Below are 27,396 nucleotides of genomic sequence, written 5' to 3'. Positions count from 1 at the left end.
AAAGGATTCATGCAAGAATTGACGAAGCCACAGACAACATTCCCATTAAATCAATAATAAAGCAGGCACCTTCAACAACAAGACTCAAATCGAGAAGACCTTTCCACCTAACAAAAATGGCAGACTTCAGTGTGGAGGAAACTGGAGATAAATGTGGAACAGGGAAACACCAAGAGGAGGAAACATCATTAAAGATCCAACCAAAAGAGTGCCTGCATTCAATAACGCCAGGAAATACTGGACTTCCTCAAATCGCCTCTTAACTGGACATGGCTGAACTGCATCAAATATGTGCAGATGGAAACTTGGAAACAGTGATACCTGCCAGAAATGTCAGGCAGCCCCAGAGACCAGTGATCACATCGTCCTCCACTGCCCAGTCACTAAACTTGAAGGTGGCTACGAAACCGTCCTTAGGGCAGAGGAAGACTTTAGAAGCTGAGTTTCAATCAAATTGGATCAAATCTTGTGACCACTTAAGTTGATTACTCCTATAACATTGAAGCTTAATCTCCTCCGGGCGTCATATGCTGGCAGGTTAAAGTTCGAATCCCTTTACAATGACTCACTCCTTAAGGTGATATAGATTCTTGACTAATACACATAGTGAAATTATACTAATTTAGCGTATAAAATTAATTTGTTTTCGCACATTATTATTATTAAATAATTATATCCTTAATTTCAGTCCCAGGTGTTATCAGTGGTCTAGTGGTTATCCCTGACAGTACCTATGCCAAAAGAATGAGTTTGCAGTTTCAATGCCCTGATGTGATGGACAGGAATGGAGTAATTCAGGGCTTCATTGTTAAAAAGAGTGATAGCTCGGGACTTAAGGTATTTTTTTCTGTCTTTCAATCACACTGATAGTGTGCTATTGGAATCAACATCTGTTCCCTATTTGACCCTCCCCCTTTGTCTTCCTTTTTCTTGGGTACTTCAATTTTACTATTTTTACTATCCCATTTTCTTCCTTTTTACTGGCACTGGTATGACCTAAATGTGTTCCAAGCGCCAAAAAACACTTAAAAATGAAATAAAACAATACAAATCAAAGTTTCATTATCCATTTTGCGTGGTCAAGCCATGCTATTCGTTGTCGCCACCATCATGCTCACAAAGGACACCATCAAGTCTATGGGGTGGAAAACGACCATCTGAGATACTGTCCTTTTGTTTGTTAGCGATGGAGTTAAATCGCCTCTAATTTCAAAAATACGAGATATGATTATTTTGACAACTTTGTAAGCTTTTCTTTGTCCCAGCGTTTCAATTAAGTGAAAAAAGGTGATTTTATGTTTTTTTGTGAGATACTGTCCTTTTGCTGGTAAGGGCAGAGTTATCAAGGTTTGCATTTAAGAAATGAATTTTCATCAACAATGTCCATTTTCACACATTTTGAGACTCGAGTTGCACAAACGTATGTTGCCCACACAGGTGACACCAAACATTATTTTTCTGATAAAAACGTTTAAAATTTTCAAGATAAAAATTAAAGTTTGAAACCAACAACCAGAGCAGGAATAAATTATCCAAACAATTCACAAACACTTTCTGTCAAAAATAAATACTGAAATAGTTAAATTAAATTAGTTGTCCTGGCAGAGAACCGACTACACAAAATCAACCATGCCCCGGAATCCAATTCAAAAAAAATTCAAAAGCTTATTTTTTTATTTTTGGGGGTAATTTATCACTTTCTCAAAGCTGAATTTAGTCACTTGGGCAATTTGTAGTAAACAAAGATAGTGTTTCTTTAGAAGTAAGTGTCCTTTGTCATAGCTGTGACACACAATAAATAACAACATGATGACATTATATACTAGAATGACTTGTAAGTAAAGATTTAAAGAGTTTCGAAAATTTTATAAATCTCATAAATTGTAGTTAACGAATCAAACTTTTGTCGGAAACAAGAAAAAAAAAAAAACTAAAAACGGTTGATTCACTTACTTCACTTGATTTATTCCAAAAATGAAATTAAAACCTTCATGAAAACAAAATGTCACCTTTGCACATTAAAAAAAATAGAAATAAAGATATATAGAAACCAAATTTCCGCAAAATTTCGTACCATGGCATCATGAAGAGTTGATCTTTGAATGTAACAATCATTGTCACCAAATCTATATTAGATTTTAATCTGTTAGGTTGGTCATGAAGAAAATGCTTTTTCACTCATAGCTGTGTTTTCAGACTTATTTAGGATGTATTTTTCTTGCTTTTGGCTCTTTGCTTTCTAGCACTGGGTTATTCAGGTCTTTCCAGATGTTTATCTTGCTCCATGCCTGATCCAGAACTTTTCACTTTCATATTCGAAAAAAGAATTCAAAATGGAGAAAACTCTAATTATTTGTCCTCGTCTTTGCTTAATCAATGTTTGTTTATGAATAATACGGAATGAAGTCATCCCAACTATCTGGTAATCTCTGTGGTATAATAGTAATGCATCTGACTGGTAATCAAGAATACTGAGCTTCAATCCTCAGTTAAGGATAGCTGATGGTTTTGGATGAATTTTAAACTTGCTAATGTAGTAGTCGTTTTCTTTTGTGTAAGAGGAGGGAGGTGGGTAAAGGTTTGTTCAATGCATTCCAGTGTTTTATAAGTCACAATCTCTCTCTCTCTCTCTCCAGCCTCATACTTCCATATGATATATACCTATGTACCTGTATTACTCAACCATACCAAACCCAAGAGAGAGAAAATTGAGAAAATTGTGAAGGGTGGAGTTGATGTTTTCTTTGCGCTTCACAAGGATAATATATATATAAGGTTACATTTATTCAGTTGGATGCAGATGCAGTCATGTTCCCTTAATCAGAATACTTCCAGTCTTAGAAATAGTCCAAATTACAGAATTATCTATATTTTGAATCAGTCAAAAGCCTCAGAAATTACAGAAATATGAAGAAAAGGCATTGTACTTCTTCTTCTTCTTCCTTTGATTGCCCACAATCAATTGGTTGATTATTATGGCAAATATGAAACTGCTTTCTAATCTCTCTGTATTCCTTGTTTATAATCGTTAGTCTAAAATCAATTTCCAGGGACATTCAGGGGTCGTCAACGTTGGTCAGTGATGGTTTGTGTAAGTATCTGCATAGCAACTTGCCACAAAAGCATCAATTGTAGTGGCTTCGGTCACTTTAGCGTCAAGCTGGTTCCAGTCTCTGACTGTACGCGGCAAGAAGGAAAAACCACGGTATTGTGTTCTGTGTGTTATGAGGCTGTATTGATTGTTGTTACCTCTTCTCTGTCTCAAAGGTGCTGGTATCAGTTTTTTCTTGATGACTGGGCATTCAGCGAGGTGGTGCTTGATCTTAAATAGCATTGTTAATCTTGCTGATTTTCTGCGGTGTTCTAATTTTGGCCACTGTAGTTTTTCTAACATGTCTGATACACTTGAGGTGTTGTGGTGTCTGTTCACGACATAGCGTGCAGCTCTTCTTTGCACTGATTCAATTTTTGAGACGTATTTTTGGGTGTGGGGGTCCCAAACAGTGGAAGCATATTCCAGAACAGGTCTTACAAATGTTTTGTATGCCTTTTCCTTGATTTTCGAGGAGCTAATTTTTAGGTTACGCCTTAAAAATCCCAGTGTTTTGTTTGCCTTACTTGTGATCTTGTTAATATGCTCATCCCATGTTAGGTCTTTTTTCATGCTAACACCAAGATATTTTGCAACATTCACTGTCTCCAATGTATGTCCATGTAAGTGGTATTCAGTTATCGTGGGTGTTTTTGATCTTGTTATGGACATTGATTCGCACTTCGCTGGGTGGAACTTCATATCCCAGCTTTCTTCCCATATTTCTAGTTGACGCAGATCCGCTTGCAGTTTGTCACTGTCAGTGCTGTAGACTACAGTATCGTCTGCAAAGAGTCTGGCTGTTGTGGTTAGATTAAGTGGCAGGTTATTAATGTATGCCAAGAATAGACAGGGTCCTAAGACAGATCCCTGAGGGACACCCGATCTAACAGGTACTTCAGTCGAGCGACATCCGTTAACAATAACAGCTTGCTGGCAGTCATGAAGGAAGTTATTAATCCATGTTTGGGTTGTGCCCTGTATGCCGTAACGACTGATCTTGTGCATAAGTAGGCTGTGATTCACACGGTCAAAGGCTTTGGCAAAGTCCATGATAAGGACGTCTGTATGGAGTCCCTTCTCCAGATTGGTTGTCAGCTCTTCCGTAAATTCCAGCAGTTGGGTTTCGCAAGATAGCAAACGTCTGAAACCGTGTTGGTATTCGGTTAGTACATTGTGTTGTTCAAAGTGGTTCATGATGTTGATGTGCTCCATTAGTTTGCAGATGATGCATGTCAAGGAGATGGAACTATAATTTGCCGGGTCGTAGTGTTCTCCTTTCTTAAAAACGGGTGTTACATTGGCATTTCTCCAATCTGATGGTATTACGCCTGAAGCCAAGGAGGACTTGAAGATGGCTGTGATGCCTGGGGCAAGTTCTGGAGCCAATTCTTTTAAGATGCGGGGGGATAGGTTGTCAGGACCACTGGCTTTGTGGGGGTTAAGTTTAAGTAGTAGTTTCATTACTCCTTCTTCTCTGATGGTAATGTCATTCATTATAGGAGTGTTGGTAGTCTTCATTGATGTCTTGTTAAGAAACTCTGCATTTGAAAATTCTTTTCCCTCATTGAAGACAGATTGGAACTGTTTGTTAAGGATTTCTGCCTGCTCTTTGGGGTATGAAATGAGATGTCCTTCCTTTTTTAGTGTTGCTATGCCAACATTATTAGATTTTTGGTTTTTTATATATGACCAAAATCTTTTATTATTTTGTGATTTATTTTCATTTTTATCGCTAAAGATGCCGTTGAGGTGAGACCAGTAACTACGTCTCATTTCGCGCTGTATTGTCTGCTTCATGATGCGAATTTCTGTTGTTAGTTTTTCGTCACCAGACTTTTTCATTTTTCTGTACAGGCGATTCTTCTTTGCGATCATTCTTTTTAAATTTGATGTTATCCATGGCATGCTGGTCTTGCTTTTGGTGGTCTTGTGAGGTATGAACTCCTTGACGGCTTCCAGTAATGCATTTTTGAAGTCGCACCATAGGTCTTCAGTTGTGGACTTATATTCATTGGTGAGAATATTGCAGCTGATATTTTTTGCAGAATTATTTAAGTTTTCCCAGTTTGCCTTGGCGTAGGGGGGAATTTCTCTCATAGGTTGAGCCTTTTTTGTTGTATTGAGGCTAAACTCGCAGTAGGGAATATCATGGTCTGAGAGGCCCGGAATGATTTCCACCCTTGGTATTAGTTGTGTTGAGTTGGTAAGAATTAAGTCTAGTGTATTTTCTCCCCTCGTGGGTTCATCGATTATCTGTTGTAGTCCATGGTCATAAACAATATCCACGAAGTTATGGTGTAGGTTTGGAAATGGGTATTTTTCTTTTAATTTCATAGAGTTCCAGTTCCATCCTGGGAAGTTGAAGTCTCCACCAATAAGGAGGTGCGCATTCTTCATCTGGGTTGCTCTTTGTAGGGTTATTTGGAGCCCAGTAAGACTATCAGTGTCAGCAACATTTGGTCTATAGAATGATGCAACATAGAGTGAGCGCCTTCCTTTTAGTTTTATGTGTGCCCATATTATTTCATAGTCTTCCACTTCCAGGTCTGGTACTTTGTAGCTGTCAATGTTGTCTCTAACCGCTATCAAGACCCTCCTCCATTGCGATTTCGATCCTTTCGATATAGCTTGAAGCTGTGTGGGAAAATTTCTGCATCCGAGATGTCAGGGTCTAGCCATGTTTCAGTACCAATAATAATATCTGGTTTTAGACTGTCAATGAGATGGGGGAACTCTGCTCTTTTGGAACTTACAGACTGAAAATTAATATTGAGTATTCTTAGTGGCCTGTCTTTCCATTTGTTTTGTTGTCCTGCTCTAGAAGGGGTGGAAGCATGGAAATGTTTTGGTGGGGGTGGCGACAAAAGAAGAAACACTCAGAGTTGAGAGAGAATAGGAAAGGTTTGCTAATGAGTCAACACCATGGAGGTCAAAAGCAGTCCTGCTGTTGGGATTGCCACATACAGCACAGTACCATTGTTCGCTGCTATCATTTAGTTGGTTATATGTTGCTGACCCGATACTCTGAGTCCATGGTACCACTGATTACATCTATCACAGACTACTCCTATATCATTCCATGTCACTGTTGTGTCACAAGTCCCACATATCCAAGAAGATGTGCATGATGTATTGTCATTGGACATCGTAAGGCACTTGAAAATGATAAAATTTGCCAAAAATATTCAATTTGTTTACAGAGAGAAAAGAATGACCGCCATCTTGGATGGTAGTTCAGCAGTCACCCATATATTTATCTTTTCTGACTGCTTAGTCATAATATAGCTTATCTCTTGTTAATAAGCCAGTCACAGTAACGAAAATATCGCCTGAGCGGTAACTTAGTTTCAAGTGATGACCCGAGGTTGACCCGGGGTCATGCCTGCCAAATTATGGGGAATCCCCTAGTGAGTTCAGTTACGGTGATATCGGGTGATACCAGTCGATTTATGTTCACTTTCATCTCTTTGTTATCGCTTCACAATACGCTTAAACACAAATTTCTTTACTCTGTAATATTTATCAAGATTTCCTTTATCCATTCATATGTATTTTATGCCAGTGCTGTATATAATGATCGTGATATTTCAATCCTAAATAGACCGTTTTTCTGTAATTTAAAATGCATTAATTTTTCAAATAAAAAATTAAATTCTTCAAACAGAGTCATAGAATAAGTTTTATTCCTCCCCAAATAGAATCTATTATAATTGAACTATAAGTCGCTAAAATTCCATTTGTGCGTCAACAAAATTGAATTTATTATGATTTTTAAAATTTCATGTAGTCATGGAGCACACTCAAGAAATTCATTATAAACCTTTGAATGAACTGTGTAGGCTGTAGAAAAGTCAAGAAACACAGAAGAAAAGAAAACGAATCTATAAACATAATTGTTTCAGGATTATCTCGTATTCAATGTGGACATTGATAATGACAATGCTAAAAAGCCCTCAAAACTATACGCTATAAGTGTCATGACAGAGCTTTTTTATTTAGCGCAATTTTCACTAGAGGTGCTCAAAATGCTTTAAATAGGGTCACTGACCAACAAAGCGCATAACATGTAGAACTGGACATGATGGCTGCTTGGCGATATTACAAAAACAAATATGAGGGAAAGCATTGACAACAGCAACTAGTCCATAGTCATCACATCTGGTCGAAATAAATTCAAAATAAATCAGTGATTGCAATGTTTGTTCAACCTTCTTGAAAAACGCAAAAAGAATAAAAAACAGCAACGGATCGACATTAGAATAGCAGCCCCGTTATATAAAATTATGGAAACAGCACAAAATATGTCACATGTAAATCACGAGGCTATGGAGGCAGCAGAGTGACTTTTACAGTTATAAACCAATGTCTGTTGTCTTTCATTAATGAAATGAAAATCTCTCTCTCTCTCTCTCTCTCTCTCTCTCTCTCTCTCTCACTTACTCTCTCTCTCTCTCTCTCTCCCTCTCTCTCTCTCTCTCTCTCTCTCCCACACACACACACACACACACATATATATATATATATATATACTTCTTTATGACATGGTTACTATTTATCCTTTTTCCCTTCGTTTATATTACGAATAGTTAAAATGATCACCCTTAATTAATCATATATTGATCATTGCATCATAATAATTACAAACTATACAAGGTTTCTTTTTTTACCCACAAAGTACTGAAACAATATTTTAACCTGGGAAGTAAACTTCAAATACATACAACTGAAATGTGACTCGGACTTTATTCTAGTGTTCTTTATTGACCACGTTTGTAACCAGTGGAACTAAAAGCCGGTATAAATGTGTTCATATAATATTAAGCTAAACTCATGTGAGCACCTGTTGAATATAACTTGTGTGATGAAGACATCTTGACCAGAATCCATATGCCTCTGAACCAGCAATGATCAAAATGTAACAAATCGGACAGCTGCACCAAGATGTTATCTCATATCATCAAAGAACTAAGAGCGACGCACAAATTGTGAGGGAATGAATGAAAGGTTACTTTATTCCTCCATCGGTTAGAGCAAGTTTTGAGAGTTTCTATCGGTTTGTTTGCTTATAATAATGCAATCAATAAATTAAATTTAACAAACTATAATCGAAATTGTGCTGATATCTAAATGCAAAATATCTCAAAGACAATAATTCTAATGATAGGACTAAAAGCTCGCCTATTCAACACTGTGCAGTCTGTCCTACCATGCTCTTGTAATGCATTTGAGGATAAGCCAAAATAGTTGCAGATAAATCATTTTACTCAGACACCGTTGTTGTCTGGAGACAAAACATTTTACAGCTACTGTTTATTCCGCTTAATCGCACATCGGTTAATCGCACACTCGGCTTATACGCTACATATTCCCGAAAAACGGAATTTTATCTATATAATCGCTCCGCTTAATCACACACCTTCTCTGCTTAATCGCTACACCTTGATTCCATCTTGATTGGAGAAAAATATCTAAAAATACACAAAAAGGTATTGAAAATGTGTTTCTCACTGAACCATTTCGGCCCGTTTATATCGTATCACTCGTGAACAAAGCTTTCATGTCAATGCCAATTCCACCGTACCTCTGACCCTGACTAGGTCAGACACGCAATGCTTGTTAACTGACATCAAAGTATTACCTGACACGAACGGGCTAATTGGCTCAGCACTCGCTGTCTACATCAAAGGTGTGAAACGTGATCGCAGTCCACCCAATGTCGTGTGTTTGTTTACATTGTCGGACCACTTGATTGCAATTCTCTACCTGTGCATTGCCATGAACAATAAGAAAGGATTACAGAGAAGACTCAGGTCTCATCTTTTGACTGATCATTACAGTCCATGTCCACATTGATACACTCAAAAGGCAACTAACTGGCATATTCTCAAGGCACGTCTTTCTCTCCATCAGAATACTGGCTTTCGAGATGGAAAAGTTGACAGAATGTCGTCTTTAAAAAAAGACATGCCGAAAAACATGATGCTGATGTCTCTTTTGCCCGCCAATGGGGTGGTGTTTTGAAACTTTTTCAACAGTATGATTCTAATGACATTTACAATGCAGGCGAGTCGGGGAGGTGAAAGAACGAATCACATGAATAAGAAAAGAATTTTTTAAAAACAAACAACAACAACAACAACAAAAAAAAAACAAAAGAAAAAGAAACAAAAAAGATTACCTTTTAATGAGTCTAATGTATTGAACATGACAGTCCCAAGCCTGTAGAAAATTAAAAGGGGAAGGTCCTACATTAATGCAAATGAAAGTTGGCACTATAATGCTATTCTTACCTTCTCCGCTTAATCACAAACTCCACTTAATCGACACAATAACCTGAACTCCCGAAGGTGTGCGATTAAGCGGAGTCGACTGTACTTGTGTTGCAATAATTTCAGATATGACATTGTTATCTTGTTTAATTTTCAGACTGATCACGTTGTTGATTTCTTTGACTGTGCAAATGCCATAACTGTCCGTTCCACTCAGTTGGGAGATTTTGAAATCAAAAAGACCTACACCTTTGAGGTGAGGTGCTATAATATGAGGTCAAATTGTTGCCTTTTAAAGCTACATGAAATGTTAGACCTGTGTTCTAATTGGTATAGATTCTCATTATGAGTAATGATGGGATAAGTCTAATGACGATTTTTTTTCTCTCTTTATTTTCTTTCAGTAAGAAATCACCAATAAGCTTAGATAACTATTTAATGTTTCTTTTTTTTCTTTAAAAATGAAAGACAGGGAAACTATAGGCACAACTTTTCTTAACGGAATTCAGCACACGGTGGATGGAGGATGTGTGTGTGTGTGTGTATATATATATATATATATATATATATATATAAGGTCACTCACATTTTTTTTGCCGATACAATTGTTTCTATGTCCTCCATTTGGTCAGTCGACATTTTAATATGCGACTGACAAAATGGAGGACATAGAAACGATTGTATCGGCAAGAAATAGGTGAGTGACCTTATTTATTTCTATGTGCTCTAAACAACAGTATCGAGCACTCTCTACATACAAGTACCCACCAACCCTCATATAAATACATATATATATATATATATATATACATACTGTCAAATAGTTGATTAGATTAGATATGGAAACTGTTTTTTTTTTAATCTGACCTTGTAGAGAATCATACCTATTTATGGCTGGTGCGTACATGATTTTGAATCATTTGAAGTATTTTAAAAGTATACCATTACTTCATTATACAGGTGATTGCCAGAAATCAGGATTTTGAAAGCTCTCCATCCACTCCAAAAACGTTTTATGTTGCTCCTAAAGGTAAGTATGAACTATTTATTATAAGTTACAAAATGTTGTTTGTTTTTAACAAACAAAGATTCCGGTTTTACTCATGTGGTACAAGTAGGCATCTTTGGGTTAAAATTTTGCCCTTGAGAAAGAAAAAAAATTTTCTCTGTCATCTTTTTACAACAAACTTGCCTACTGTTCTCTAATACGATTTTTAAAAAAAAATCTGTCCTATCTATTTTACTGTCTTAAAGTGTTCCCTATACCTGCCCATTTTTAAACGATTTATTTATTTTACCGCACAATTGGTTAATGTTTTATGGGGAATAAATATGGTAATAATTAACCATATACATGATTAACATTTTCCGTTTTCCTTGTAACCGTTTATTCAAAAACTATGAAATTATTTAAGAATTTTGGGGGCTAGATATTATTGTGTTCTATTTTTTCATCAGAACCTGTCTTTGAAAGGGATGTCTTGACCCAAGATCCCAATGTTGCAGTCACAACGACAACAATATCTTTAACTCTGTGTCATTCCTGTTTGACAAATTCCAACCAAGGGGAGATAACTCATGTTGGTATAATTGTCTGTATCAAGTCCAAGACGAACACCTGCACGACTAGTAAGAAGCATTATTGTCTTGGTACAGTGGCTTTATTACATAAATGGAAATCCCTTTTTAACTCAAAAGGGTTGATATGCCACACTATTTTTTTATTTTTTTAGTATAGGGTAAAATTCTGACAAGGATGAAATGCTCAAAACAAGAGTATTAAGATACTGCTACACAGATGTTGCGATGCATGTGTTTTTTGTTTTTTTGTTGTTTTTTTGTATTTTGTTTTTTATTGAAATCAATGTGTCGTATGTTTGTCTATGAATTGACAGGTCGTAGAAAACGGGCAGTAATGACAGTGGACGAATTCCAGAAATATGCAACCTGGGGACAATCAAAATCCAATAATTTTAGCTCAAAATACCGTACTACTCCCAACACTTGGCTTGCAACTTTGAAAACAGGTAAAATTTTACTGAAGTTGGATTATTTTCCATTTATTATGCAGTTTAAAAAAAGATTGTTCCTTATATTTTTTGATATATTTATTTTTATTTACTAAACTCTGTTCCTTATAGACTACAACACTTATGAATAAAATTTTATCGATATTGTTATTTTAAAGAAATAGTTATTTGTATTGTATACTTCTTCCCATTTTAAGTGTCATATTTGAGTTGACTTTGGTATTTGACATTTGTCACGCATTAATTGTATAAAACAGTATGCATGTTATAGGTAACCTGAAACATTTCAGTAAGGGAAGACTCGGGTACACTAACCTTCATAAATGAATCTGACCAACTGTAATTATATATATATATATATATATAGATAGATAGATAATTATTATGATTGTTATTGGGTACTTGTAGGTACGATAGTGCTCGATAATTAGAGCATATAAAAATAAATAAATAAATACACTCACGTATATGTTAGCCAAAACGTATGTTCGAGATCCTCTCATCTTCTCAGTTGACAGAATGGTCTTGAATTAAACAAATTAAAGACCATTCTGCCAACTGAGGAGATGAGAGGATAATCGAGACGTACGTTTTGTCTAACATATACGTGAGTGTATTTATTTATTTATCTATTTATTTATTTATTTTTATATATATATATATATATATATATACTAGTGATCAAAAGAAAGTATACACTTGTTTTACCTATAGAATTGGTATGAAATATTGTTCTTGTTTATTTAAAACATATGTGTAATCATAGTACTATCATTTATCTTTCATTTCGTTAGAATTTGTAACGTTTATGGTTGATCTTGTATGCAACATAGACTTGTTAAAACATGAACTTCAAAAAGGGAAGTAACAAGTCAAAACATACACTATAAAATTTTGACAAACAATGACATTTTAATAACATTACTTGCGTTCATTTCATTTGAGTGAAGGTGAATCTAATTCAATAAGTTATGTCCCCCGTTTGCTCCAATCACAGCATTGCATCTCCTACGTATGGAATTGGTCAATCTGGCCAGCTGGTGTTGAGGAATGTTATCCCAAGCTGTTCTTATGGCGTGGAACAGTTGTTGTTCATTTTGCGGGTCTAATGAATGAACTTGGCGGCCGATTATGTTCCACATATGTTCTATCGGATTTAGATCGGGTGATACTGCAGGCCACGGGCTGATAACGTTCACATTATTTGCTGCTATAAAAGCCCTTGTTACAATAGCTCAGTGGGATAGTGCACTGTCGTGTTGAAGTGAAAATTTAGGATGTTCATGAAAAAATGGAATAACACGGGGTTGTAAAATGTGCTGGATGTACCTTGCACTGGTTAGAGATGCATTTACTTGGACTAGAGGTGTCCTATAGTCTCTGCTTATTCCACCACACACCATCACTTGTCCATATCCTCTGTTTGGGGATTCCAAGACAAGAATCGTGAAATCACTCGTGTGATCTTCTGTAACAAAGTAATCCACCGTCATATCTTCCAATCACAAAGCGTGATTCATCTGAGAAGAGAACAAATTACCACGCATGCGTTGTCCAGCGCAGATGAGTACGGGCCCACTGAAGACGGGTCAACCGGTGATGTGCTCTAAGAAGTTGTTGCATCACTGGACGTTTGCGATAATGTCATGCTCTCTAAGTCTGCAACGAACAATGTGTCGACTAATTCGTGTACCTGGAAACTCTAGCGCAGTTTCAGTCGCCGTCCTAAAACAATCCCGTAGATGTAGGGTGCGTATAAAACGGTCCTCACCTTGTGTTGTTACTAGTGGTCTGCCAGTTGATTTCGGTCCTTTACCGTTTGTGTTATTTCAAATCGATCCGCTAAGGAATATACAGTTCTCCTTGTGATATTAAACAATCTTGCGACATTGGTCACAGACTGTCCAGCTTGAAGATGACCAATGGCACGTGCATGTTATTCTAAACTAAGTTGTAGCATCGCGTAGATTAATGAATGGCATTTTGTATTGTGTTTTCCTGCCTGGAAAATAGTTCAAGAAGACACGGATGACAAAAAAATTAATCTACACACTTCCTGTCCACAGTGAGGGGCGAAAAGGTTATTTTAGCACGTGCGCGACGTGGTGAGCGAATTTCAGGTCAAAAACAAAAACATCGACTATCGGTTCACAGAAAGGCTAATGGTAAACAACTCAGTGGAAAATCATTAGCCTACGTCAATGGATAAAAAAGTAACGACGATTTTAAATGTGTATACTTGTATACTTGTATAAATTATAAAAACAAAAACCATGAAATGATAGTGCTCAACTTTAGGATAAAAGGAGCTATTTATAAACATTTGAAAGGTAATTAAGATTGTTTGACTTCTACAACGTTGTTATCGAGCGTTGCTCTCATCAGGAAGTGGAAGTGAAAGAAAATTGTTGTTTTTTCGTATTTTCGTGTTGATGGAGGTTCGTAATTACATAAAAGGTGTTTGTTTCTATGTCTGCATGAGGATGTTAGTTCATTTCTTCTGTTGAGTGTTGCTATGTTCGGTTTAGTGATGATGAAGAATTTTTCTTCCAAGCAGAGGTTGCAAATCTTAGAGTACGGCTGTGCTCTTGAGATGATTTTCCATGTGATGCTGTGTTGTATGTTTTTTTCTTTGAGGTTCCAAATGTGTTCGCTTAGTGTAGTAGAATGTCGTTTGTGTATGTTTCTGGAGGAAGATGTATGCAGGTTGTATCTGGTTTTGAATGGACACTTGTTTTGGTGTGTCTGGTCGTGTAACTGTGGCTTGATAAATTACGTTTTGAGTCAGGCAATTGCCGTTTAGTGGGCATGTTGCCTGGGTCCTACAGTTGCATTTTTTCTCTAGGTTGTTGCTGGGCTGAGCTGGCTGTGATAGTTTTCGGTTATTGTTGGAGGAAATAATGTTTTGTATGTTTGGCATGCAGGTGTATCCTATTTTGATGGTCTTTTTGTTCATGATTGGGTGTAGAACGTGACCGGGAGGGAAGCATTTTTGTAATAGATTGAAGAATTTGTTACCAAATGAAAAATAAACCACCGTTCATGTCGACTCACCTTACGGACAAATTATATCAGAACCCCATCAACTTCATTATGGTGACCCTCACAGCTCTGTTTTGGGACCACTCCTGTTTTCTCTTTATACTGCACCACTTACTTACATCATCGAGTCATTCGGTATTAACTACCATCTATACGCTGATGACACACAACTATATTCTGCTTTTCATCCAGGACAAGAACAGACAATGAAATTAAATAATGGAAATTGTTGCTTAGCAATTAAGACTTGGAAATAAAATAAAATTAAATGATTCTAAGACAGAACTTTTATTAATTGGGATCAATAAACAAAGGAAAACAATAAATCTTGATAGTATTGACATAGGCAACTCAAATTTGAAGATAGAGTAAATTGCAACAATAAGAAGTCTTGGCACAGTCTATGATTCTGATGCTTCAATGCAGAATCACATAACAAAAACCTGCCAATCTTTCTTTAATCATTTAAGAAATATTGGTAAAATTCGACATCTTCTTGATGAGAGCAATATACAAATTATTGTTCATGCTTTGGTAACCAGCAGGTATGACTACTGTAATTCATTGCTTTTAGATGCGCCTGCCAAAATGATACAACGTTTGCAAAATATTCAAAACAGAGCCGCAAAACATTTAAAAAATCCAATGACCCTACAAAAGAAATTCTATATAATCTCCATTGGTTGCCACTTAGGTTATTGAAAGGATTGTTTTTAAAATGTGTAATATCGTTCATAAATGCATTAATAATCAAGCTCCAGTGTACCTCATGAATTTTTGTCAACATTATAATCCAACACAGCCATTAAGGTCGGCTGAAGACTCTCTTAATTGTCCCAAGAATCAGATTATCTCTTAGTAATAAGTCTTTTTCTGTAAGTGGCCCCATCTTGTGGAATGCGCTCTCCCCAGGGGCCTGATTCATGGACTGAGACTATATCCATTGTCTCGGACTAAAATGCACTACGAGCTTTTCATGAAGCCGGACTATGCAAAGTCTTAGACTAAACACAGGAGGGACTAAATGGGTGAAATTTACACCCGCGATCTAGCAGGTTTAAATAATGTAGTGTGGGACTAAATATTAAAATTATAATATGTACTACTGGCTGGGGAAGTAATTGTACATTGCTTAGAACGAGGCTACACCGTGAATAAGCATCATATCAGTGCCATCGTTACTTATATTTACTAAAAACATTACACACACATTCTCAATTTTTACAGCCCTAAACTTGTCTCACACTATTTTTCTCTCTCCTTTTCCCTCTCCACCCCCCCCCCCCTCTCTCTCTCTCTCTCTCTCTCTCTCTCTCTCTCTCTCTCTCTCCCTCCCCCTCCTCTCTCTCTGTCTCTCTCTCTCTCTCTCTCTCTCTCTCTCTCTCTCTCTCTCTCTCTCTCTCTCTCTCTCTCTCTCTCTCTGTCTCTCTCTTACATGAAATAACAGACACATTTTGTTCCAGGTGGTTTGTGATGCAGGATAGTTGCTGGGAAGGCTGTTCGGAACATGACTATAATGAGCTTCTGACTTCTGAAAGTCTCTTTTGTGTAGGGGGTGGATGGAGGGACAAACAAGAAGAGGAAATAGATATGATTTCTGTGCTACTTTGCATGTGCAGCTGGAAAAGTTACACATTTCTATGACGTTTTGTCATACTTTTTCCAGGGAATACCCAGTTAAAAATAGATTGACCTCTGTTGTCTGAGACTTCGCACATGTAGTTTGAGACTTGATAGTCTGACTACAAAGTCTGACTCTATGAATAGCTTACTTTTCGTAGGCTCTGACTTCCCCATGTCTTTGACTACGAAGTCTCAGACTTTATTATAGTCCAAGACTATTATAGTCTCGGTCCATGAATCAGATCCCTGATGTAAAACTAATTAGGGACAGTCAGTCTTTCAAAAAACACCTTATGGCAGAACTTTTCTCCAGAGCTTATGAATAGTTTCGCTCACAGAATACGCCTCGCCTTAAATCAAATTTTAATTTTAAGATTATTTTATTCCAGTATTATTTTATTCCAGTTTTGATCTTGAGTTCAGACTGACAATTTCCACTGTTTAACTGACCTTGTCTTTTTGGGGGTTTTTTAATTGTTTTTTTCTTCTTTTTTTTTTGGAATTAATCAATTCAAATGTCTTTCATTAGATTATGTTACTAATGTTAGTGACTAATATTAGTGTGAGTATGTGTGTGTATGTTCGTGTATGAATGTAAATGTGTCTGTGTTTGAGCTTGAGTTAATGTGTATGTGTTTGTTTCTTCATGTGTATTCCCAAAATTGGCAAAGTAATATTGTAAAGCGCCGCTGAGCACTTATGTGGAAATTACAATTATTATTATTATTATTATTATTATTATTATTATTATTATTATTATTATTATTATATTATTATTATTATTATTATTATTATTATTATTATTATTAATATTATTATTATTATCATTATTATTATTATTATTATTATTATTATTATTATTATTATTATTATTATTATTATTATTACTATTATTATTTTTTTATTATCATTTTTTAAAAATATATTAGAAATTGAGCTTTATATAGCGTAATATCCACTAAATTTGCTCAAAGCGCTTTACAAGGGGTCCCCGGTCAACAGCAACATTTGTTAGGCAATATTACAATTTTTCGGACAAAGACACAGCTGCTAACTGCTAACAGCCAGGTACTCATATTACACCTGAGTAAGGTGAGAGAATGTGAGTAAAGAGCCTTTTCCAAGGACTCAACTATACGCCGAGCGCGAGGCTCAAACTCAGGACCTTCCGATCCAAAAGCGAGTGTCATACCACTAGACCTGATAGCCGCACAATTATTATTATCAATATTATTATTATTATTATTATTATTATTATTATTATTATTATTATTATTATTATTATTATTATTATTATTATTATTATTATTATTATTATTATTATTATTATTATTATCATTATTATTATTAATATTATTATTATTACCAAAACATCACAGGAAATATGAAACAACATACGATCATAAACAATAATGATTACACTTCCCATAGATTTGCCCTAGTGGCATGAAATATATATAAATATATATATATTCTTATATCCACAGTCAAACCTTCAACTTTTGTCATTGGTGACAACCCTACTTGTTCCAAAGATGTAGTAAAAAACATTTACTGTAATGGACCACTGCCTTCTGGATCTGAAATTGTGTAAGGGATATGAATACTGTAATTTACATATGGAGCAAAGTGGAAAGATATTGTTAAAGAATATTTTTGGTTTAATGATCTCTCATAACAATATAATGAAAATGTCTTAAAGAGAAAGATTGATATTTCTCAATTAACAAAAAGTATTAACTTTTATCACTATAACTTGGTCTACGAAACTTTCAGAGGCAAAGTTAACATTATTTATGACACCATATTTAAAAGTTTATCTAAACGATAGCTCTACATGTCTTTCCATTTTAATCTCAATTGAACTCAATTAAATTTCTTGCTAATACTCCCATGAAAAGATCAGGTCTAGGCACCTGTAAATGGGGGAAAAAAGTAGTCCTTTAACTCAACATCTGGACAGCTAGTTTATCCAGATGTCTGTATAAGAAATGGGGAGAAGCGATTGCTTGCTATTGAGGAGTACTTTCTGCGAAGTCTACTATTGTACCCATATACCCTCTCACTGTAGGATGTTTATGAAGGCGATAAAAGATTAAAGAAAAATATTGCTTGTCATTTGTCATTTAAGAAATGTTTGCACACAATCAAAATGTTACGCTATATTCAAAATACATTTGTTATGGTTTTTATATCTGCTTGTTAATAAAAAAAACGAGCTTTTTATAAAGCGCATATCCACTAACTATGCTCAAAGCACTAAACAAAGGGTCCCTTGCTAATAGCAACACTTAACGTGTAGGATGAGACATGATATTTGTTAGGCAATATTACAATTTTTTTCAGACAGAGACAACGCTTTTAATGTGAGTAAAGAGCCTTTTCCAAGGACTCAACTATACGCCTAGCGCGAGGCTCGAACTCGGGACCTGAATACGGTGAGGGAATGTGAGTAAAGAGCCTTTTCCAAGGACTCAACTATGCATTGCTCGGGACTCTAACCCAGGACCTTTCGATGCAAGGCGAGTGACGTACCACTAGACCATATACTGCACCTCCTAATGCTCATTGTTTATGTCAGATAACATTTTATCTTTGTGAAATTTACTCCTTTAAAAAGATAAATAAATAAACAAGACAAATGAATTTCAGTCATATACAAGTGGTGATAGCATAATTTTGAAAATTATTTGACCTTGCTTTTCTCATCAAATAGTATAAATTTTTAATCTGACATTTTAAAATATGAAGTTCTAGGGTTATTGGTCAGCACTGACCAATGGGTGCTAGCACCCATTAAGTTTAGTTATCATCTAACATTCTTTGAAAAACAAATTGACTTAAGAATCACAAGCAGCAAAAAAAAATATGAAAAAAACAAAAAGACAAATAAACATATCACGTCTTATGACCCTTGCTGATTATACAAAAATTCAACAAACAAACAAGACTTGCTGCAAAATCTTAATGAAAAAGACGAATCCAGATAGGATTAACAATAACATCATGGCTTGACCAAATCACTGTCATTTTGGTCAGGAAATATTTCTACAAGTTGCATGGTGTTTATGTAATTATTATTCCAGGTCATTTCAACATACTAAAAAATAATTAGTTACTTCATTTGGTTCTTGAAATGACTTTTAAAAAATTAAAAATGAGAGAGTAAAGAAAAAAACATTCAAAATGAAAACACACATTTTCAGCAGATTTTTGTCTGATTAAATAAAAAAGACAAAATAATAATATTAATAATATCGACACTTTCGCAAAGCTACAGTAGTTGAGCGATAGATAGAAATTTCACAGCATTCTAAATCATATCCAAAGATTGAAAGTGTCTTTAGATAAGATTTAGAATTTTGTCGTGTCTAATTTCTAATTATAGTAGCGCCTCTTTTTCTATTTAGATCCATCAAGTTGGCTGCCATCTTGTTTTTGTTCAGAATGAGTTTCTTCAGCAATAATATTTTTAGCAATGACTATGAAAAATGTTTTTTTCTCTTTTTGAGGAAAATTTTTGTCTGAAATTAAAGCCCTATCTCCACTGCGTAAAAATGTTTTTGAATTTTGAAAATCCATTCATAAATAAACAAGTTATGCAGTTTCAAAGGTGTCATTTATTTGGATGACCCGCAAAGAGAAAAAAAACGCGAAAATATGGGACGCTTTTTCAGCATTTTTATTCGACCTTTGGTAGTATCTTGCGTAATAAGTGGATTAAAAGATTTAAATTTGGCAATTTTATGGCAAATTTGATAGAGAATATGATGAAAACATTAGAAGAGTTCTAACTTATATAATTTTAGAGCTGGATGGTATAACACACACACAGAGAGAAAGAGAGAGAGAGAGAGAGAGAGAGAGAAATTAGTATAACACACACACACACAGAAATATATTAAGAAATGAGTATATAACACACACAGACGGAGAGTGAGAGAGAGAGAGAGAGAAAGGGGGTGGGGGGGAGGGGAAGAGATTGCGTACATAAATGAAAGAAATATAGAAGGAAAAGAGAAATTGGACAAGGGGACAAAGGTTACTGATGGAACATGACTTGGAACACAATAATTAAACCCATGCTGAGATTGTAGATCATATTGCAATCGAAAACTTTTAACATAATTTCTTAAATTCTTGTAAATTAAACAGTCAAATTATCAGCTGTTTATTGAACCCAAACGCAATGGAAGACGATAAACACCCCTCTGCCAGTGAGACCGCGCAGACATTTTGACTAGTCATGAACTTTAAAACGAGGTCAACCAATCAGAAAGTGCCTTGCCACGACCCGCTCAGCCGCTCAGTTTGGTGCCAAATCGTTTTGAACTTGTGATTCGGGCTGTAGGGGGGCAAAATGGCTTTGTCTTTTACGAATGAAGAGCAAATTAGGATGGTGTTTTGTAAAATACGGGAAAAGTACTCGTCATATTCATATCAAATTTTACAACCAAAAAGAAGAAATGTTCATGTATTACCTTGTCAGCGACAAAACCTACACGCCCGGTAGTTTTAGAAATATTTTACTCCAAAGAGTAAAAATCTATTTTTAACGGTCTTCTGGTAATCGCACGAGTTTTGTCGCTTGACATAATCTACAATGACCTTTTTTCTAACTGTGTGCCAACTTTCAATCATATTCATCGATAAACAGCATTGTAATTAATTTTTTAAAAATAGCATATACCAATCGGCTTCGTCCCATATTTTGTCGCGAATTTGGGCACTTCGTGAGCGAAAAAGATCACTTGAGCCCACCAACTTCATTTTGATTTAAATTCTATATTATTATTATTCTATATTTTCAAATGGAATTGTGTTCAATTTATATGTTGTGAATTCATTCATCTGGATAGTGTATATATTCGTAAAACTTGTGCAATTTTAAACAATAGTTTAACGCCTATTTATCGCCTGCCATCTTGGTCCCTTTGTTTACAAATAATGAACGCCATTTTTGGTTCCGAGACGATGATGGAGAAAGAAACAATCGAGAGTAGCCGAGCGGACGATAAGAAAGGTGGTGAAGTGAAAGACGGGGCGAGCGAGAAGGAATGTGTTGGGAAAGGAAGTGTAAGAGGTGTGAAGGGGAAAGGTAAAGGAAAGAAAACGGAGGGGAGCAGTTACGGTGCTGGTAGTAGTAGCGTTGGTAGCAGTGAACTGGACTTTAATGAAATAAAACAACTCAGTGTGTTGATGGGATTGGTGCCAGTGGTGAGCCAAATGAAGGAGGCCTTTGACCAATTTAATGAAATGGAGGAGGAAGATGCTAATGTCAATATTGACCTTTCGCGGCCAATAGGTAATGATGACATTGAGTCTGATCTTTCGCGATCAGGCAGTAAAGATGTATGTAATGCTGACCTTTCGCGGTCAGGCAGAATGGAGGAGGAAGATGCTAATGTCAATATTGACCTTTCGCGGTCAGGCAGAATGGAGGAGGAAGATGCTAATGTCAATATTGACCTTTCGCGGCCAATAGGTAATGATGACATTGAGTCTGATCTTTCGCGATCAGGCAGTAAAGATGTATGTAATGCTGACCTTTCGCGGTCAGGCAGAATGGAGGAGGAAGATGCTAATGTCAATATTGGCCTTTCGCGGCCAATATGTAATGATGACATTGAGTCTGATCTTTCGCGATCAGGCAGTAAAGATGTATGTAATGCTGACCTTTCGCGGTCAGGCAGAATGGAGGAGGAAGATGCTAATGTCAATATTGGCCTTTCGCGGCCAATATGTAATGATGACATTGAGTCTGATCTTTCGCGGTCAGGCAGTAAAGATGTAGAATGTAATGCTGACCTTTCGCGGTCAGTTGATGTGGTGCCAGGCAGTAGTAGAGATACAGGGATGATGGAGCAGGCATTCTCATATTTCGAGAATGTGGTAGGCAGGACAGAAGTGAAAGGGAAGGTGCTGGCAGAGGATGTTTCAACTGGTGTTACACAGGTTTTATGTGACGGTCTGCCCAAGGATACGGTTACTGCTCTCTCTGAAAAATATCCAGTGCCAGCCAATTGCTCTAGACTAGAGGTTGTCCAATGCAATGAGGAGGTTTTTAAACAGTTATCCCCTGCCTCTAGAATGAGGGACGCATCCTTGCAGAAAGTGCAGGTATCGCTTATGAAAGGCATTACTGCTGTTTGCAGGGCTATGGAGATGGTGAAAGGAGATAACAAAGAAGTACTGGAAAATATTTCGGATGGAGTCACTTTGCTCACCAATGCCTCTCATAGTTTGGATATTTATAGAAGACAGTCACTTCGCAGTGAAATTAGAGATGACCTCAACGCTCTCTGTACCGCTTCCTATCCTGTTAGTGACAAGTTATTTGGGAGCAACATTAAAGATAAGATTAAAGACATGAACGATTCTATTCGAGTGGCAAAAACCACAAGGAGATTTTCCCCGTACCCGTCCCATGGCCAGAAAAGGTTTCCTTTTTTAGGCAAAGGCTAACCATGGAAAGGTCAAGGAGGGGGGAATACAAGGACGTGGAACAACCACAAACAACACCACAAGCAACACACATTCAAAAGGAGGAATTAAAGGATAAGGTAACCCATTTGCATGGGGGCAGAACTAAATTATTTATATCTATTTGGAAAATGTATACCTCTGATCCTTTTATTATTCAATGTATTTCTGGATGTGCAATTGATTTTTTGTCCCCTCCTGTTCAAATGAAACCAGCTCATACTATCCAATTTAAACAGGATGAAAAGATAGCTTTACAGGAGATGATAATACAATATGAAAGGGATGGTGTTATCCAGAAATGTACACCGGAGGAGGGTGATTTTGTTAATAATGTTTTCCTTATGGAAAAACGTGCTATACCCGGTGAGCATAGGAAAAAGTATCGAATGATATTAAATGTAAAACACCTCAACTCCTTTGTGCGTTATCGCCATTTTAAAATGGACACTTTACATTCTTGTTTACAACTTATAGAACCTGTTTCATGGTTTCGCTAGATTTATCTAATGCATACCATTCTTTGCCCATGCACCCAGATTTTACCAAATTTCTTAAATTTGTTCAAAAGCTCATGAAATTCACAATACTTTTCCCTTTTAAACGCTAAATTAGTTTAAAACTAGATTAAAAACTTCCATAATAAGGAAATCATTCCCTTTTACTGCAGGCTTTTAAGCAAGTCAATTTTAAGTTTCATTTCAAACTTATAATAATAATAATAATATATTTTATTCATCCATAGGAAATTCTTTGTACAGACGTGTTGAACAGACATGATAATAAGTTAGCAAATAACTAGGTGGTAAAAGTATGGATAATGTGAAAGTAATAAAATGTGTAAATTGGTTTGCATATTGAGTATTATAAATTCGTGTAAATAAGTTAAGATCAGTGACAAAAATTGAATTTTCAATGGAATAAAATGCAATGATATTATATGATTTTTGTATAAGATCAAAATTATATAAGCTTAAGTAAGGTTAAATCCTTAATTTCTTTTTTAATTTAAAAACCTGTTTAATGTTAATTATTTTATAAATTAAATCATATTAATGTTATAAATTAGTGTAAATAAGTCTAGTTCTGTGCTAAAAGATATATAAATTATGGAACGAACATTTGTCCATTGCATAGGTCCATTATGTTTTTAATTAAATTATGAGTAAAGGATCTTATTTCATTTCATTAAAAACTATTATTTTACGTTAAGATAAGATTGTCTACCATTGCACAACAAAAGCGAGGGAGAAACATGTATAGAGTAACATAAAGATACAATTCGCTAGTTGGGCATCATCTAATGACGATATGTATGATATGTATGATTTTTCCAAATAATAATTGTCCTGAAGAAAAAAAATGTTCGTTTCGAAATAACAAGTTGTTAACAGCCAACAATTCTGAAGTGACTTCCACCTTGTTTTTACACTTGTGTTGGGTGATATCAGAAATTTTTTATATCAATACGGTACGATGTAGCAGCGATACCGATATTTTAACGAGAAATATGGATTATCATTTCCTCGCTTTGATCTTATCTATGGAAACGGCGATCGCCCCCAATCGCAGCAACATGTATGAACCATGATGATTTGTATATATAACTCTGTGAGAAATATTTGTTGAAAATGTCGATTCACTTTGAATCGAGGCAAGGGAAAATAGAAAATGATAGCGTCTCGCTTATTAATCATCAGACAAGAAGATTGTATTGATCTTCCCATTCATCAAACAAAAATAGCCACTTTGGGTACACTCAGTAATAACTGCTGATCGACCCATGGGAAATTCCTCTTCATTGGCCGTCTTGTCACGACTAATTTTAGTTGCAATGAAGGATATTCATTGATATATCAGGTCAACATAGCCGTTCACAATCGCTGACCATCTTAGCTAGATTCAGCTGGCGAACTGAGGATGGCGTGGGGAAGTGGGCGGACTTTGTGTTGTTTACAAAGTCTTATGGCGTAATGATATGAATTAATGGTCTAAATATTTTATATGTATAGATAGAATGAAGTTGACGTCACTTAGGTCTTTGTCATGGTTTTTTGCCATCCATGTTCATGAGTAATTCTCACTAAACTGTATTAACCACACTATAATGTTCAAGGTTACACATAGTTTTGTGTGTTGGTCAGTTATATTTTTGGATGGCAATGTTGTGAGTTTCTTAGCCAAGCACACAGCATCATAGAAAAATGGACAAACTTTCAAGCCATTTTCTTACTTTCTGTTATTGTCTCAAATTCAAGTTTTACGACTTTCAACAAGTCCAATCGAATGTATATTTTATGGACTATATTCATTTGTCACACAGTTGGCCAAATTATTCTCATTCACCGTTAATTCTTTTGTCTAGATAATCCCAAATCTTTACCCACGTAACACCATTGAAAAGAAGATATTATTAAAAAGAAAAACAAAACAAAATGTGGCCAAATTTTGTCACATCAACGGCATTGGTTCAGTACTGACCAATATCTACTCCACAATGGCAGGCTATTGGTCAGTAGTACTGTCCAATGGGCCCCAGCACCTGTGGGTCAGTACTGATGAATAGCCACATCATTTAAATGTATAAAATGTCATTATTATTATCATCATTACTATCAGTATTATTATCATCATTATTACCACCATTTTAATTACTTTTTTTCGCCTATTACAAGAGCTGTAACCTAACAATTATTGCCTATTTGGACAATAAAGATTATTATTATTATTATTATTATTATTATTATTATTATTATTATTATTATTATTATTATTATTATTATTATTATTATTATTATTAGGGGTTATTTATTTTCAATCTGTTCCCAGTGTAACTGCTGTTTCATGTACTGAAGCAGGATGTCAGTCACAGTCGACTACGGGGTTCGTGTTGAAAACTAAAGGTATGGAGTTTTTGTGTTTTATACGAATGTGAGTCAAAACATAATGGGACTCTGCTTATTACTTTAAACAAATTGAATCAATACCATGCATAATGTTCTGCGCTCCGGAAGACGGTATCTAGAAGCAAAATGTCGGACAAATCGACATAAGACAACCTTCATTCCAACCGCCATAAAATTAATTAACAAATCTTCTGTGGAAAAATGAGACAACCAATGAAAATAACGAGAAGCAGTGTCGTGAATCATCATCATCGACATTGCCGCCGTCGTTATCATCATCATCATCATCATTATCGTAGTCATCATCATCATCATCATCATCATCATCATCACAATCATTGCCATCTTCTTCTTAATATAAGACACTATATTTATAATATGGTTATCTGCTGTCCCAGCAAATATATCGTATCGTTCTATCTGTCTGTGTGTGTGTCTGTGTGTATGTATATATGTATGTATGTATGTATGTATGTATGAATGTAGGCATGCATATACGATGATATGCTGGTTTGTATGTATGTCTGCATGTATGTATGTATGTATGTATATGTGTTTGTAAGTACGCTCATTTCTTTTGTATACATGTGTAGAAACAATGGCAAGCATGTATGTTCGTGTATGGCTGTGTCTGTATTTGTAAATGTGTTGATGTTCATACCATGAACCAAACTGAGCATTGTTTACCTCACATGAATTGCCTTTAATTTGGACAATAAAGATTATTATTATTATTATAATACCTCAAAATAAAGCTTGGCATTTGCCGAGTAAGAGTGCTACGTCTTAACAGAGTTACCGCCTCTCAATAGCCACAGTCTGATTTATTGTAAGGTCATGTATCCTATCCTTTGAGCCAATTTTTCACTGCTGCCTTCGCTTTTTCATCATCTTCAAAGCAATGTCCCCTCATTGCCTCCTTCAGTCAACCAAAAAGATGAATGTCCGAAAGTGTCAAGTCTGGTGAATTAATGAGGGCGAGACAGCATTGTCCATCAAAATTATGGCACTTAGGACTTTTTCATTAGGTAACAAAGCCGGTCTGACTTGACAAGACTTTGTTTTCAGTTGTTTCAAGGTCTATTTGTACCATTCAGAGTTGGCCGTCGCTCCCTGTGGTAGGAAATCAACGTGGATAACACCTCTAATGTCCCAAAACATTGTTGACATAATTTTCCCAAGGATTTCTCAGCTTTGGGAAAGAGGGTTGTCGCAATTCCAATGATTGTCTCTTCGACTCAGATTCAACCCACCTAAAACACTGCCTCTACAAAATGCCTGAGTTTTATAGACTTTACCAATGCATTTTAAAATGTTACTGGAGGTTTCTTCTGCTTTGTGTTGCTGATGGACATCCATGGGGGTAGCCATTTTGAACTGTCATAATTTGACAGGATTAAAATTTTTTACTTCTGGTTTAAGAAGTATGTGTATAAGTTCAATTGAGCCAAATATGACGTCACATGAAAAAGAAATGAACTCAGTAGGAGATTTTGTCCCATTACTTTTTGACTCACCCTCGTAATATTGGATCTCTCTCTTCTTTTTCCCTTCTCTTTCTATTCCTCACCCACCACTACCTCCTCCTCCTCTTCCCCCCCCCCCTTCTTCTTCTTCTTCTTCTTCTTCTTCTTCTTCTTCTTCTTCTTCTTCTTCTTCTTCTTCTTCTTCTTCTTCTTCTTCTTCTTCTTCTTTCTCTTCAACCTCATTTCCTCCCCTACTTTTTCACCATCATCATCATCATCATCATCATCATTATCATCACCATGCATTTCGAGCCTGACTTTTTTTTAGATATAATGTTATGAAATGTTTATTAAAATGATGTATTAGTCCTTATCGGCTTTATCATATTATATGGGCTGAGGCCTTTAACTTACCAATTCATTTTGTCTCTTCGAGTTTGCTTTGTGTCAGTAATTTGTAATCAGAGTTTTAGATTTGTTAAA

General features: G+C 35.8%; 1 protein-coding gene across 1 annotated transcript in view; it reads left to right on the top strand.

The window, feature by feature from the left end:
* LOC144967706 (uncharacterized) overlaps nt 1-27,396 on the top strand; it is a gene marked incomplete in the record, with an annotated part of 192,257 nt that overhangs the window by 133,699 nt on the left and 31,162 nt on the right. The window contains 7 exon segments of the mRNA XM_078905248.1: nt 689-837; nt 9,521-9,619; nt 10,324-10,393; nt 10,822-10,992; nt 11,259-11,390; nt 17,546-17,648; nt 25,371-25,444. Coding sequence (XP_078761374.1) covers nt 689-837; nt 9,521-9,619; nt 10,324-10,393; nt 10,822-10,992; nt 11,259-11,390; nt 17,546-17,648; nt 25,371-25,444 — 798 coding nt within the window.

This window comes from Berghia stephanieae, chromosome 3 (genome assembly GCF_034508935.2).
Source record: "Berghia stephanieae isolate SIO BIC M18660-M18661 chromosome 3, UCSD_Bste_1.3, whole genome shotgun sequence".
NCBI lineage: Eukaryota > Metazoa > Mollusca > Gastropoda > Nudibranchia > Aeolidiidae > Berghia > Berghia stephanieae.
Note: the sequence above shows the minus strand (reverse complement) of the source record. Positions and strands in the feature narration are given on the sequence as shown.